The sequence below is a fragment of the Canis lupus genome, chromosome 20 (genome assembly GCF_011100685.1).
Source record: "Canis lupus familiaris isolate Mischka breed German Shepherd chromosome 20, alternate assembly UU_Cfam_GSD_1.0, whole genome shotgun sequence".
Taxonomy (NCBI): Eukaryota; Metazoa; Chordata; class Mammalia; order Carnivora; family Canidae; genus Canis; species Canis lupus.
This window is the reverse complement of record NC_049241.1, coordinates 38,128,278-38,139,509: the sequence shown is the minus strand read 5'-3', so window position 1 is coordinate 38,139,509 and position 11,232 is coordinate 38,128,278. Positions and strand designations below refer to the sequence as shown.

At 56.4% G+C, this 11,232-nt stretch overlaps 1 protein-coding gene across 1 annotated transcript; it reads right to left on the bottom strand.

The window, feature by feature from the left end:
- Nucleotides 1-1,946: 1,946 nt before the first annotated feature.
- Nucleotides 1,947-4,333, bottom strand: RPL29 (ribosomal protein L29). Its single transcript, XM_038566279.1, has 4 exons — nucleotides 4,228-4,333; nucleotides 3,835-3,879; nucleotides 3,453-3,517; nucleotides 1,947-2,494 (listed from the first exon to the last, which is right to left on the bottom strand). The coding sequence occupies exons 2-4, from the start codon at nucleotides 3,869-3,871 to the stop codon at nucleotides 2,066-2,068; spliced, it is 531 nt and encodes a 176-aa protein (XP_038422207.1). The 5' UTR covers nucleotides 3,872-3,879; nucleotides 4,228-4,333; the 3' UTR covers nucleotides 1,947-2,065.
- Between the last annotated feature and the right edge of the window lie 6,899 nt (nucleotides 4,334-11,232).

Here is an 11,232-nt window from a genome sequence, read left to right as displayed (position 1 = left end):
GGGCAGGGGAACCCATGTGCTGAGTGGCCCGTGAGTGAGGCTTCGGTCTGTCAGCACAGCTAGGTGGGGGTCCAGGCAGTAGTACCTGGAATCACTGTGGCCCTGATGGCTGAACCTGCTCCTCTAGCTCGTCTGATCTAGTCCTGTAGGTCTCCCTGCTCGTCTCCCTGCCCTGACCTCCATGAGCATGGGGAGAGGTGGGGAGGGCTGGCTTTTGAAGTTCTAGTTGTGGCCAGAGGGAGGTCCACAGCCTGGTTCCATGGCCTACAGGCTTAGTCCCGATAGTAATAACCCCTGCTCATGCAGTTCTGACGGGGAGCCAGGACTTTGGCCAGCTTCATCTGCTTTGAACCCTCCCAGCAGCCCCTGGATGCAGGGTCGCTGGGCCCCTTCAGAAGCTCTGCTAGAAGAGCTTGCCCGAGACTACATAGCGAGTAGGTAATGGGAGTTAATATCTGAAACTCCAGAACTAGGGATTCCTTTTCTACACAAGGGAGGCTCCATGTGGAAACTGGCAGCTGATAGCAAGCTGGCTGTGACCATAAGTAAGCCTAGTTGAAGCCCCCAATGTGGGGCTTGGCCTCCCCCTTGACTACAGCAGGTTGACAGGGGAAAGGAGTCTTCATGCCTTCCTGAGGACTAGAGCACAGGCCTTACTGGAAGCCCCCCTGACCTGGTAACCTCAGGCTGAGCTAAGTTACCTTTGAGACATAAAACTTGCTCCTGGTCCCTTTTGAGACCCCCACCTACCTGACACCCCCTGGTGATGGGCAGTTGGCCACCCAGAGCATGCCAGGACGCCAGTCCTGAGCTAGCAGCACAGCCCTGGTTGGGTAAACTTTCTGGGGTCCCACATGGGCTGCCTGGGTCCAATCCCAGAGCTCCTGATTTCAAACAAGTTTACAAAGAGAATAACTACTTCAAAGAAAGGACCATGTATCATGGGTTATATATGTTGTCTCCATATAAGGAAATCCAACTTTTTTTTTTTTAAGATTTTGAGTGTGTGAGCAAGGGGTGGGGAGGGGCAGAGGAAGAGGGAGAAGCAGAAGGACAGCTCAGGGCTTGATCCCATGACTGAGATCATGACCAGAGCCTGAAATCCAGTCTGATGCCTAACCAACTGAGTGAGCTGCCTAGTGCCCCAGAAATGCAACCCTTTTGGAGCCTCCCAAGTGCCCAGGGTTGGTCCACAAGACCACCATACTCAAAGACTAGTCTTGAGGACTGCATGACCAGGAAGTGATACACTTGGTACCTTCTATAGGAAGCCTCCACAAATACCCAGGACCACTTATACCACTTGCTTCACTGGCTGCTCTAAGGACTAAGACTTTGCAGATGAAGCAGCTGATCCCAGGGGCACAGCAGGGTCAAGTCCAGTAGTGCTAGTAAGGCAGTGCCAGCACTGCCCAGCATCATGCACACTGCCCCCACAATCCAGAGTAGTGGAAGCTGGCTATGTACACTAGCAACAGCCTAAGTCTGGACCCCAATAGGCCAAACTGAAAAATTCAGCAGGGTCCTTCTCTTTATCCCAAGAGATAAAGATAAGAGGTAAACTCCAGGGATCCCTGGGTGGCGCAGCGGTTTGGCGCCTGCCTTTGGCCCAGGGCGCGATCCTGGAGACCCGGGATCGAATCCCACGTCGGGCTCCCGGTGCATGGAGCCTGCTTCTCCCTCTGCCTGTGTCTCTGCCTCTCTCTCTCTCTATGTGCCTATCATAAAAAAAAAAAAAAAAAAAAAAAAAGGAGGTAAACTCCAAGACGTTATCAGGATACTTGGGATTTCCCTTTCCTCACCAGACTGCCTATTCCAGCAGGCTATGTGCCCCAGCCTCCTAAGGCCCTCCACCATGATTTTTACCAGGTCCCCTTGTTGCTCCAAGGCTCCATTTCCCAACTCCCACCCACACCCCAGTCCCTGGATCATAGACACAGGCCAACTGACAGATCCTGCCGCAGGTTTATTTGTACAAATAGCACAGGAGGACACCGGGCCCATGCAGACAGAAGCCCAGGGGTCATACCAGTCCTTCCGTCCTCACACTGGCAGGCAGAAGCCTCTACACTGGGGCCTTTGTGGGGGCCTGGGCACCTTTGGGAGCCTGCGCTGCAGGAGTAGAAGCAGGAGCAGGAGCAGGAGCAGGAGCAGGAGCCGGAGCCGGAGCCGGAGCCGGAGCCGGGGTCGCAGCTGCAGCCTGGGCCTTGGTTTGAGCCTTGGCCTTGGCCTTTGGCCGGCAGAGCCTGAGACCTTTGGCAATGCGGGCACGAGCACGTTTCCCGAGCTTGGGGTGAGCGATGTAGGCAAGTCGATTGAGCTTGCGGCTGCCGCCCTTTGGGATCTTGGGCTTAACCTCCTTGGGCTTGACAAGAGCCTTGATAGCCTCAGCACGCGCAGCCATGGCCTTGGCATTGTTGGCCTGCATCTTCTTCAGGCCCTTCTTGTTGTGCTTCTTGGCAAAGCGCATGTTCCTCAGGAACTTGGGGTCTACCTGGAAGGCAAGGAAAGGTACAGGCTCTAAGTGCAGCATGTGGGGCCCCAAATCACCGCTGGTGACCCTCGCCACAGCTGTGCCCAGGAGACTCCTGGGCTCCACCCAAGGCCTCCTGGGGGCATGGACAGCATTGAGTCAAACTTAAAACGCTGAAATACACACCCCTTACAAACTACCTGCAGAGAAACATGTACCACAACCCCAAAGCCAACACTCCACCCTGCTAATGCAACATACACAGACTGTATCTTCAGGGCTACATGCCCAGAGCCCAACAGCGCTCAAATGCAAGAAGGAAAAGAACAAATGAAAGTTGCCCCCTCTGCCAGGCTTGCAGGATTGTCTTTTCTCAACCCCTCCCAAGGCTATCCCCACCTCTTTAAAGGATGAAGTCGGTTAAGCACCATGCCCGGTACAATAGACACACAGCAGATGAGGCTGAAGAAGACACCAGGATGGGGAAACTGAGGTTCAGAGATAGAATGGTTCATGCCACAGACCAAAAGACCAAGGCCACAGGAGAGGGACAGGACCCCATCCTCTTGCTCAGACCCTCCAGCCTCAAGCCTTCTCAGCCAATCCTTAGAACTCCTTGGCACAGCAAGGACAGCTGCCCCCCAAGCCCAGCACGGGGTCAGATCGAGGTCACCAGCTGATAGAATGGAAGGCTCTCACAAGTTACCGAGGACACAAAGATAAGGTCCTTTCTTCCCTTGAAGTGCTCTGGATAAGCAACAGGGACCGTCAAGCCACCCTGAGGAGGCAGGTTACACCTGACGACGGAGTTACAACTCAGGCTGGGCAAAGCCAAGTAAAGGTTTAGTGTTAAGGCTCTGGCAGTCCAGGTACCAGGAGGGACAGTCATTAACGGCTGCTGCTCAGGCAAGATGCTGCAACCGGGAAAAGATACGAGCGAGGCCCTGGCTGCGCCACCGGACCCGCTTTCTCAACTCACCCCCTTAAGAGATTCGTATCTTTGTGACCGGGGTTTCTTGATGCCGTTTCTGTGCCATTTTCGTGCTGTGGGGAAGCAGAGGAATTAGACCAACAGAGATGTGCTCTGCTAGGACCACACAACATCACAGCTGGCCAGCCCCCTGGGGAAAACCATTCCTTCTCAGAGCAGGTCTTCTCGAGATCCAGAATGGCCCTCATGACGGAATGCAAAGCACTGTGGGTACCTCAGGAAGACCCCCTGGCTTCTTAAACTGTAACCCAAAGTTAAGAGTGGCGGAAAACAAAACCAGCCCCAGGCCCAGTGTCCCCTTGCCCTGCCCCAGTATCCCTAATCCTTGCCAGGGTCTGAAGTGAGAGGGAGGTGGGGCGGGGGGACTTACACTGGTTGTGCGTGGTGTGGTTCTTGGACTTGGCCATGTCTGCACCTGGGGGAACAGACAGTGGACGTCAGGCCAGACGCCAGAATGCAGCTGCATCACGGGCGCCTCGCATCTGCGGCCTCCAGCGGCCTCCACACAGCACCACCCGACGCCGGGCCCCGCTTCCGGGACTCGGGTAACTGCGCGCTGAAACCAACCCTCCCTCACGAGCCTGCGCTCTACCCCAAGTCCGAGCGCTCCCTCTCCCATCCACTCCCCGAGAGAACCCACAAGCACTCCCCGCGCCCTCAGCCCCACAGCCACGCAGCCGGTCTCCCCGTCCCCCCCGACTTTGCGTCTAGCCGCCCGTGGGGAGCCGCGGATGGCTCCGGATACCGCGCGGCCGAGCCTCACCAAAGCCCGCGGCTCCCCGAGCGCCTCGGACCGGAAGAGAAAAAGAGAGAGGAAGGCCGCCGTGCAGCACGGGAAATAGGGTCGTCGAGGCCGGAAGGTACTTCTGGAAAAGCTTCCCCCAGCGCCGGGAAGAAAGGTTCCCAAGTCGGACGGGTACAACGCAGACGCGAAGGCGGTGCTATGAGCCCGGCCCGGCTTTCTTCCGGTTTTACCCTCGTTTGTTCCGACTGGCCCAGGTTCTTGGGACCCGGTTCTCATGAAAGGTCCCGAAGGCGGAGGGAGCCCTTGAGGCATGCGTGCTAGGCAGGGAGTGGCAGACTGCTGTTCTTTAAAAAGATACCTGGCGGGCCCCCGGGAGGGTCAGCCGTTGAGCATCTGCCTTTGGCGCAGGTCGTGATCCCGGGGTTCTGGGATCGAGTCCCTCATCGGGCGCCCCGCAGGGATCCCGCTTCTCCCCCTGCCCGTGTCTCTGCCTGTGTCTCTGTGTCTCTCATGAATTCATCAGTATAATCTTTTAAAAATAAAAACAAATAAAGGTACCAGTGGGCAGAGAATGGACTGTAGGGGGCAGCGGTGAGGCGGGGACGCTGTGAGCGTCCTGGGAGAGTGGGGGCACCTGGCGACGAACCCGGGTAGCGGGCACGGAGAAGAGCGGATAAATACACGCACTTGGGATGCAGAAGATGAGGGAGAGGAAGGAGGCCAGGGTGGCTCCCAGGTTTTTGGCTTGAACGTCTGGGTGAATGCTGGTTCTGCTCACAGAAATGGGGACAACCGTTGGGAGGAACCCGGCTTTCATTGCTTTGTTTGGAGGAGGTCAATGATCCAGATGTCTCCGTTTAGATGCAGCAAATGTGAGACGCCTATTGGGCTTCTAAAATGAGTTAGGCATTGCCTCCCGAGGACTCCCCCCCCCCCCCCAGTTCAGTCTCCCTCCACACAGCGGTGGGGGCTGAGGGCGTTGTTAGACACAAAGCAGATCTTGTCATTGAAAGTCTTCAAAGGCCTCACCTCGCATTTGAAATAAACTCTTTACCTCCCTACCCCTGACCTGTGGGCTTTTTTCTTTCCTGTGAAGCCTGAATGCTTGTTCTGACTTCAGGGCTTTGCACTTGCTCTCCCCCCTGCCTGGACGACCTTCTCCCTGCTCTTTGGGTGGCGTGCTTTCTTGGAGAGCCCTTCCTAGAATTTCCTGTCTGAAAACACTCCACTCTATCTCCCCAGTTACTTGGTGTCCTCTCGTTCTCTTTGCTTTCTTCATAGAACTTTCCAGGCTCTAGTTATGTTCTTTATTTACTTGTGTATGTATCCATCGGCACAAGCACCTTGAGTTCAGGACTCGTTTGGTCACCTTTACTTTTCCATTGCTTGACATAGAACCTGCTGTAGAACAGAAACTTAGTAAACACCTGCTAAGTGGACATTCTTTGGCAAAGTGGATTCATGAAATGACAGGAGTATATTGCAGGTAATAGGGGAGCAAAGGGGGGAAAAGAGGATATGGAGGCAGGACATGTCAGTGACTCCGTACCAAAGCATTCCTGAGAAGGGAGAGAGAAATCTGGCAGGTGTGAGTCAGGAGAATGAAGAGCAGGCTCAGTCGCTGACAGAGTGAACTAATGCCAACAAGCGGTTGAGGCCAGAGGGAAGGTGTCTGGAGGAGCAGTCCCGAGGGCTGCTGAGAACAGGTGAGGGGGGAGCTGGTGGGCAGAAGTGGGGACTATGGGAAGTAGGGGTCAGTCAGAGAGTCAAGGGCTGAGCCCAGGGAGTAGGAGAGCTGAGCCCAGAGGATGGGACAGAGAGAAGGTTGCACCCTTAAGAAAGAGGAGCAGGCATGGTAGGGGCCAGCAGAGGGGGCTGGAAAGACTTTAGAGGAACCAGGCTGCCCCACCGCGTGGCCTTCCAGCCGAGCGGCATCTCCCACAGTGAGCTCCTCAAAAGTGAGCAGTGACACCTGCTCGAACTCAGCTTTGCCAGGCTGTTATGACAGAGGCAGAGCAAGCAGTGAGTAGAGAGCCATAGTCTGACGGGGAGGCTTAGTCAGAAACAGGTGATGGCCACGCATTAACATTGGAGCTACTGGGATCCCTGGGTGGCTCAGCGGTTTAGCTCCTGCCTTTGGCCCAGGGTGTGATCCTGGAGTCCTGGGATCGAGTCCCGCATCGGGCTACATATTTAAAAACATTACTCTGGGGGCACCCAGCCTCATGTTGGGTGTAGAGAATACTGAGATAAACACCCCTCCACACACACACACACACAAATTTTTCTGAAAGAGGTCAGTAAACATTACCAGATGTCAAAGGAGTCTGACACAAAAAAGGTGAAAAACTTAACCCTTCCTCCAGGTTCCACACACTTCCACCCTCTGTGAGTGAGAAGCTCTTGCTCATCTCAGGTCCATGTAGGGGCCCAGGCCTACTTGCCATCCTCTGTGGCATAGCCTTGGGCAGAGCCACTAGCTGGACTCAGCACGGTGTCTCTCTGCCAGGCCCCCTGCTAGTGCCTTGGGCACAAGACAGAGAGGCAAGGCCCTGGTGATGAGTCAAGCCTTATACTCAGGTGTGATGTGACACACCTGAGCCATGTGACCTGCAGTGGCATTGTCTTGCCCAGGCCTCGTCCAGAGCCACAGCCCCATCCACAGCCCAGCTAGGATCCAGTGGGGCCCACTCAGCAACGTAACAGCGTTGGAGACATCTGGGGTTATTTCTGCTGTGCCTAGCACAGTCCCAGGTGCATGTCAGGACCTGATAAATGTCTGAGGAATTAAGTGTACACATTTCACAAGTGCAGGCAGGTGGCAGAGTCAGGAGACAGGAAGCCAGTCAGCCTGCAGGGATTTCATGGGAAGAAGAGCCTCCTCTTCTACCAGCTCAGATCTCTGCTCTCTCGGCCTCAGTCTGAGTCTAACCTGGGGACAAACACAAAACTTGCCCCACAGGGTGACACTGGATAATTTGAGCAAAGCACTGGACCCCTGACTGAGTACACATTAGGTGCTCAATCATCGTCAGTCCCATCCACGCTTTTTCCCCACTAGGCCTCTGGAGGGGCATGAATGTCAGTGGCAAGTTAATGCCAAATATGAGGACAAGGGGATCCCTGGGTGGCGCAGCGGTTTGGTGCCTGCCTTTGGCCCAGGTCGTGATCCTGGAGACCTGGAATCGAATCCCATGTCGGGCTCCCAGTGCATGGAGCCTGCTTCTCCCTCTGCCTGTGTCTCTGCCTCTCTCTCTCTGTGTGACTATCATAAAAATAAAAATAAAAATAAAAAATAAAAAAAAATGAGGACAAGATCCAAGGGAAGGTCACAATTGGGGCAAGTTACAGTTCTCAGGGGTCTTGGGTCCCCCTAGTCCTGTAGCTCCAAAGAGCCAGGGACCCCAAATAAGAGAACTATGAGTGGATTAGCAGAACCAGGATGTTATCTCTGTAGAGGACTGGGGGACAGAGTAGAGGAGCCCCCTAAGCACTGGGTTGGACTTTGGATCCGCTTAGAAATTCCCAAGTGAGAGGCCACCTGGCACTGTGTGGCCCCAGAAAGCAGAGCTGTGACTGGGGGAGGCAAGTATCAGCTCTGTGGATGAGGATCACTTCCACAATCAGAATTTCCTCCAAACCACAGAGCAGTGAGTTCCCTGATACGAGAAGTGTGCAAGCAGCGGTTTAATTACTGAGGATGGGATGCCTGGGTGGTTCAGTGGTTGAGCGTCTGCCTTGGGCTCAGGGCATAATCCTGGGATCCTGGGATCAAGTCCCGCATCGGGCTCCCTGCATGGAGCCTGCTTCTTCCCCCTGCCTGTGTCTCTGCCTCTCTGTGTGTGTGTGTGTCTCTCATGAATAAATAAATCTTTTTAAAAAATTACTGGGGACAGAGAATGAAGTATGGGATAGAAGGATGGAGACTATAACCCTGAAGTTCACTTACCTCTGGGAGTCTGGGATTCAGATTCCTAGAGAAGGAAAGGCGGGCAGCGTGTGACTCCAGGTTGGGGCTCAGGACCTGGCAGGAAGAGAAGACAGTTCAGGTGGAGGCTTGGAGGGGTAACCCATCCCTCAGGTCACCTGGGATGCCTCCAGCAGCTCCAGGCCACCAATGTTCCCCCTGGGCGGGGCGGGGGGGGGGGGGGGGGGGGGGGGGGGATGGGGAGCCTCCGGTCCAGGAGGGATGCGGTATCCCCAGCCGGGAATGTGAGCCTGTTGTCCACACGGGGGCAGCACAGGCCCGAGGATGGCATGGTGCGACAGCCCGCAGGCTGGAGCTCCCCTCTCCTGGGAACCCTCTGAGCCTCCCCAACCTCTCTCTCTTCTCAACTCCCCCACCCCCCCACCCCTGCACACCTGCTTCTCCACCCCGCCCCTACCTGCGGATTAAGCCTCTGTCTGCCCATTCCTGACAGGTGCTCTGGGGTAGGGTGGGTTCCCCCCTCCCGCTCTGCTCCAAATGCCTGGTGGTGATGGGGGGTAGGGGTGAGGTGTTTTCCCCAGAGAGTTCAGGACAGAAAAAGGAGAAGTCTGTGGGTACCACCCCTGCTGGGCCACCTCAGAGTGACTGGAGGCCATGGTTTTGGCCGCAGGTGGGCTTGGGTTCAAGTCTGACTGCCACCCACCAGCAGTGACTTCACATCTCTGAGCCTCATTCTCTTCATCCATAGCTGTGAGGGAGCCAGCACCCAGGGCTGAGCAGGAGGGAAGCCCCCCAGAGCCTGGCTGTGCATTCGAGAGACCTTACAGCAGCCTCGGGGCCTGATGGGGTTCTCGTTACTGTATTTCACAGATGGAGAGACAAGAGTCCTTGGGCGTGACTTGCTAGAAGTCCCAAGTCAAATGGAGAGCTGCTGTAGTGTAGATGCCCCCCGGGGCCTGGAGGAGCATGGGATGATGTATGCCCAGTGAGGCCACAGAGGGAGCCCGGTGACACTGACCCCCCGGTGGCCTGGGAGAAGCCCTTGGCCTCTGTGGTCTAGCCCCTGCCTCTGCTCAGACCCACTCACCCAGAACAGGCCTAGAATGGGGGGGTGTGGTGGTGGGTGCAGTGACCCTGGGAGGAGGCAGAGGCATGCAGGGACTGGCAGGATGTGAATTCAGGAGAAGTTCAGCGGCTCAGAGAACTGAATCACGGAGGTGGGGTGGGGGAGTAGGCACATGTGAGGGGGCAGGACAGGGCAAGACTGCACCCTTGAGTGGCTCCCTGCCTTCCGCCCTGCCTCTGAGATGGAAAACACAAAACCGTCAAGGCGACTCCTTTTTAACAAAGAGGGCCTGAAAAGGAAGAATGAAGCTGAGGGCTGGGAGGGACCCTTTCCTCTCCCTCCCCAGCAACCCAGGGAGCCCCCCTCCCCAGGGTCATTGCCATGGCAACAGCAGACTGGCTACCTCCTCTTACCTTGTCCAGTTGGGATGCCCAGGGTAAAGAGAGGGTGAGGGTGAGGGCAGCATCTTCCTGTGGGGCTGAAGGGCAGATGGGCCCTGAGGGCCACAGGAAGGGTGTACCCCATGGGGGAGAGGGGACGTCTAAGGAAGGCTCTTGGCTTGCCGGTGTCTGCTCCCCATTGAGTGCTTCAGTAAAATCCCCTCCAGGGCTCCAGCATGGATGGAATGAGGGAGGAAGCCAGCCTTGTTTAGGGACTCATAAGGGACACCAGAAAGAGCTGGGGATCTGAAGAGGGGCACACACAGGAGGGCTGGGGACCCTAAAGGTCCCATCAAGTGCCCCCTGAGCAAGAATAGGCAATGAGCTTTGGCCCAGGCACTGCCATTTCCAAGCTGCATCACTAGGTAAATCGCCCAGCTTTCCAGGGGCTGCCCCTCACCCCCCTTCTACCCTTACTCCATGTAAAATAAGTTCAGCCGCTCAAGCTGGGGGAGATTCTTGCCATGCAGCGAAGAGGCAGGAGATCTGTGGATGGACCCTGGGAGGCCTGAGCTTGAAACCCCTTATCTCTGCTGGGCCAGAGCTATGGTCATGACCACCAGGAGCATCTACTGTGCCCAGAGCCTGGAGGGCTGGGAGGAGAGGAAGCTGTAGGCATAGCACACCAAGATGTGGAGCAGAGAGGGGTCCATCTAGGCCAGGAGCCTCTGGGGGTTGGAGGAGGGACCTGGAAGTCTTCTTGGCAGTGGAGGCACGCTGTTGGGCTTGAAGGCAGGGAGATCAGCCAGAGGCTGGAGGGGGCGCAAGGGGCTCTCTGGCACCCGACCCCAGCTGATCGAGGCCTCCCTGAGCTGTACCCCAAAGCCCCGAGGGCTGGCCCACAATGGGTATCCCTACCTTCCCAGCGCACAGCCCCAAGTCCAGGGCTCCAGCAGGGAAAGGTGCCCTGGTAGGGCCTGGAGCCAGGAGCCTTGCATCGCTTATCCCTGGTCCTCACTGGTCCCCACCGTGCCCTCAGAGCCGCTTCTACTGTTGCACATGGGGATGAGAAAGGTGAAGTGACTTGCCCGGGGTCACCAGCATCTCCTCAGTCAAAGCCACTTCGGGAAGCTCTTCTGGGCTTGGACCCCGCCTGAGACTCACACTGGTGACAGCTTAGGGAAAGGAGGGCGATGCCTCACCTGAGGGCTGACCCTGTGGTAGAGTGTGCTCTGGATCCACGGCAAGTAGCAGAGTGGGGGGCCTGTCTCATCCCCCCAGGACAACATTGGTGAGTCCTTCCCGTCTGTGTCGGCGCCAGCTTATTCATCAGCTGGCCATCACATTCCACCCCAGCCCAGCCACTGGTGAAGGTTGGACAGTACCACCCAGATCCCAGATCCTGCCTGACGCTCAGTGGCTGGGTGAGCTTGAGCAATTACTGGACCCCCTGTGGCTCACCAGCCCCTCCTATAAGAGGAGAATGAGGACACTACCTACTTGGCAGGTTGTGGTGGGGCCTCAGGGACCCATTCCTGCCAAGCACTTAACAGGGCCTGGGCCATGGTCTCCGTCTCACTAGGTGGCTCTCCAGGGACCAGACTTGAAGTAACCAGAAGGCCAGGTGGGCAATACGGGGGTCTTTCCCC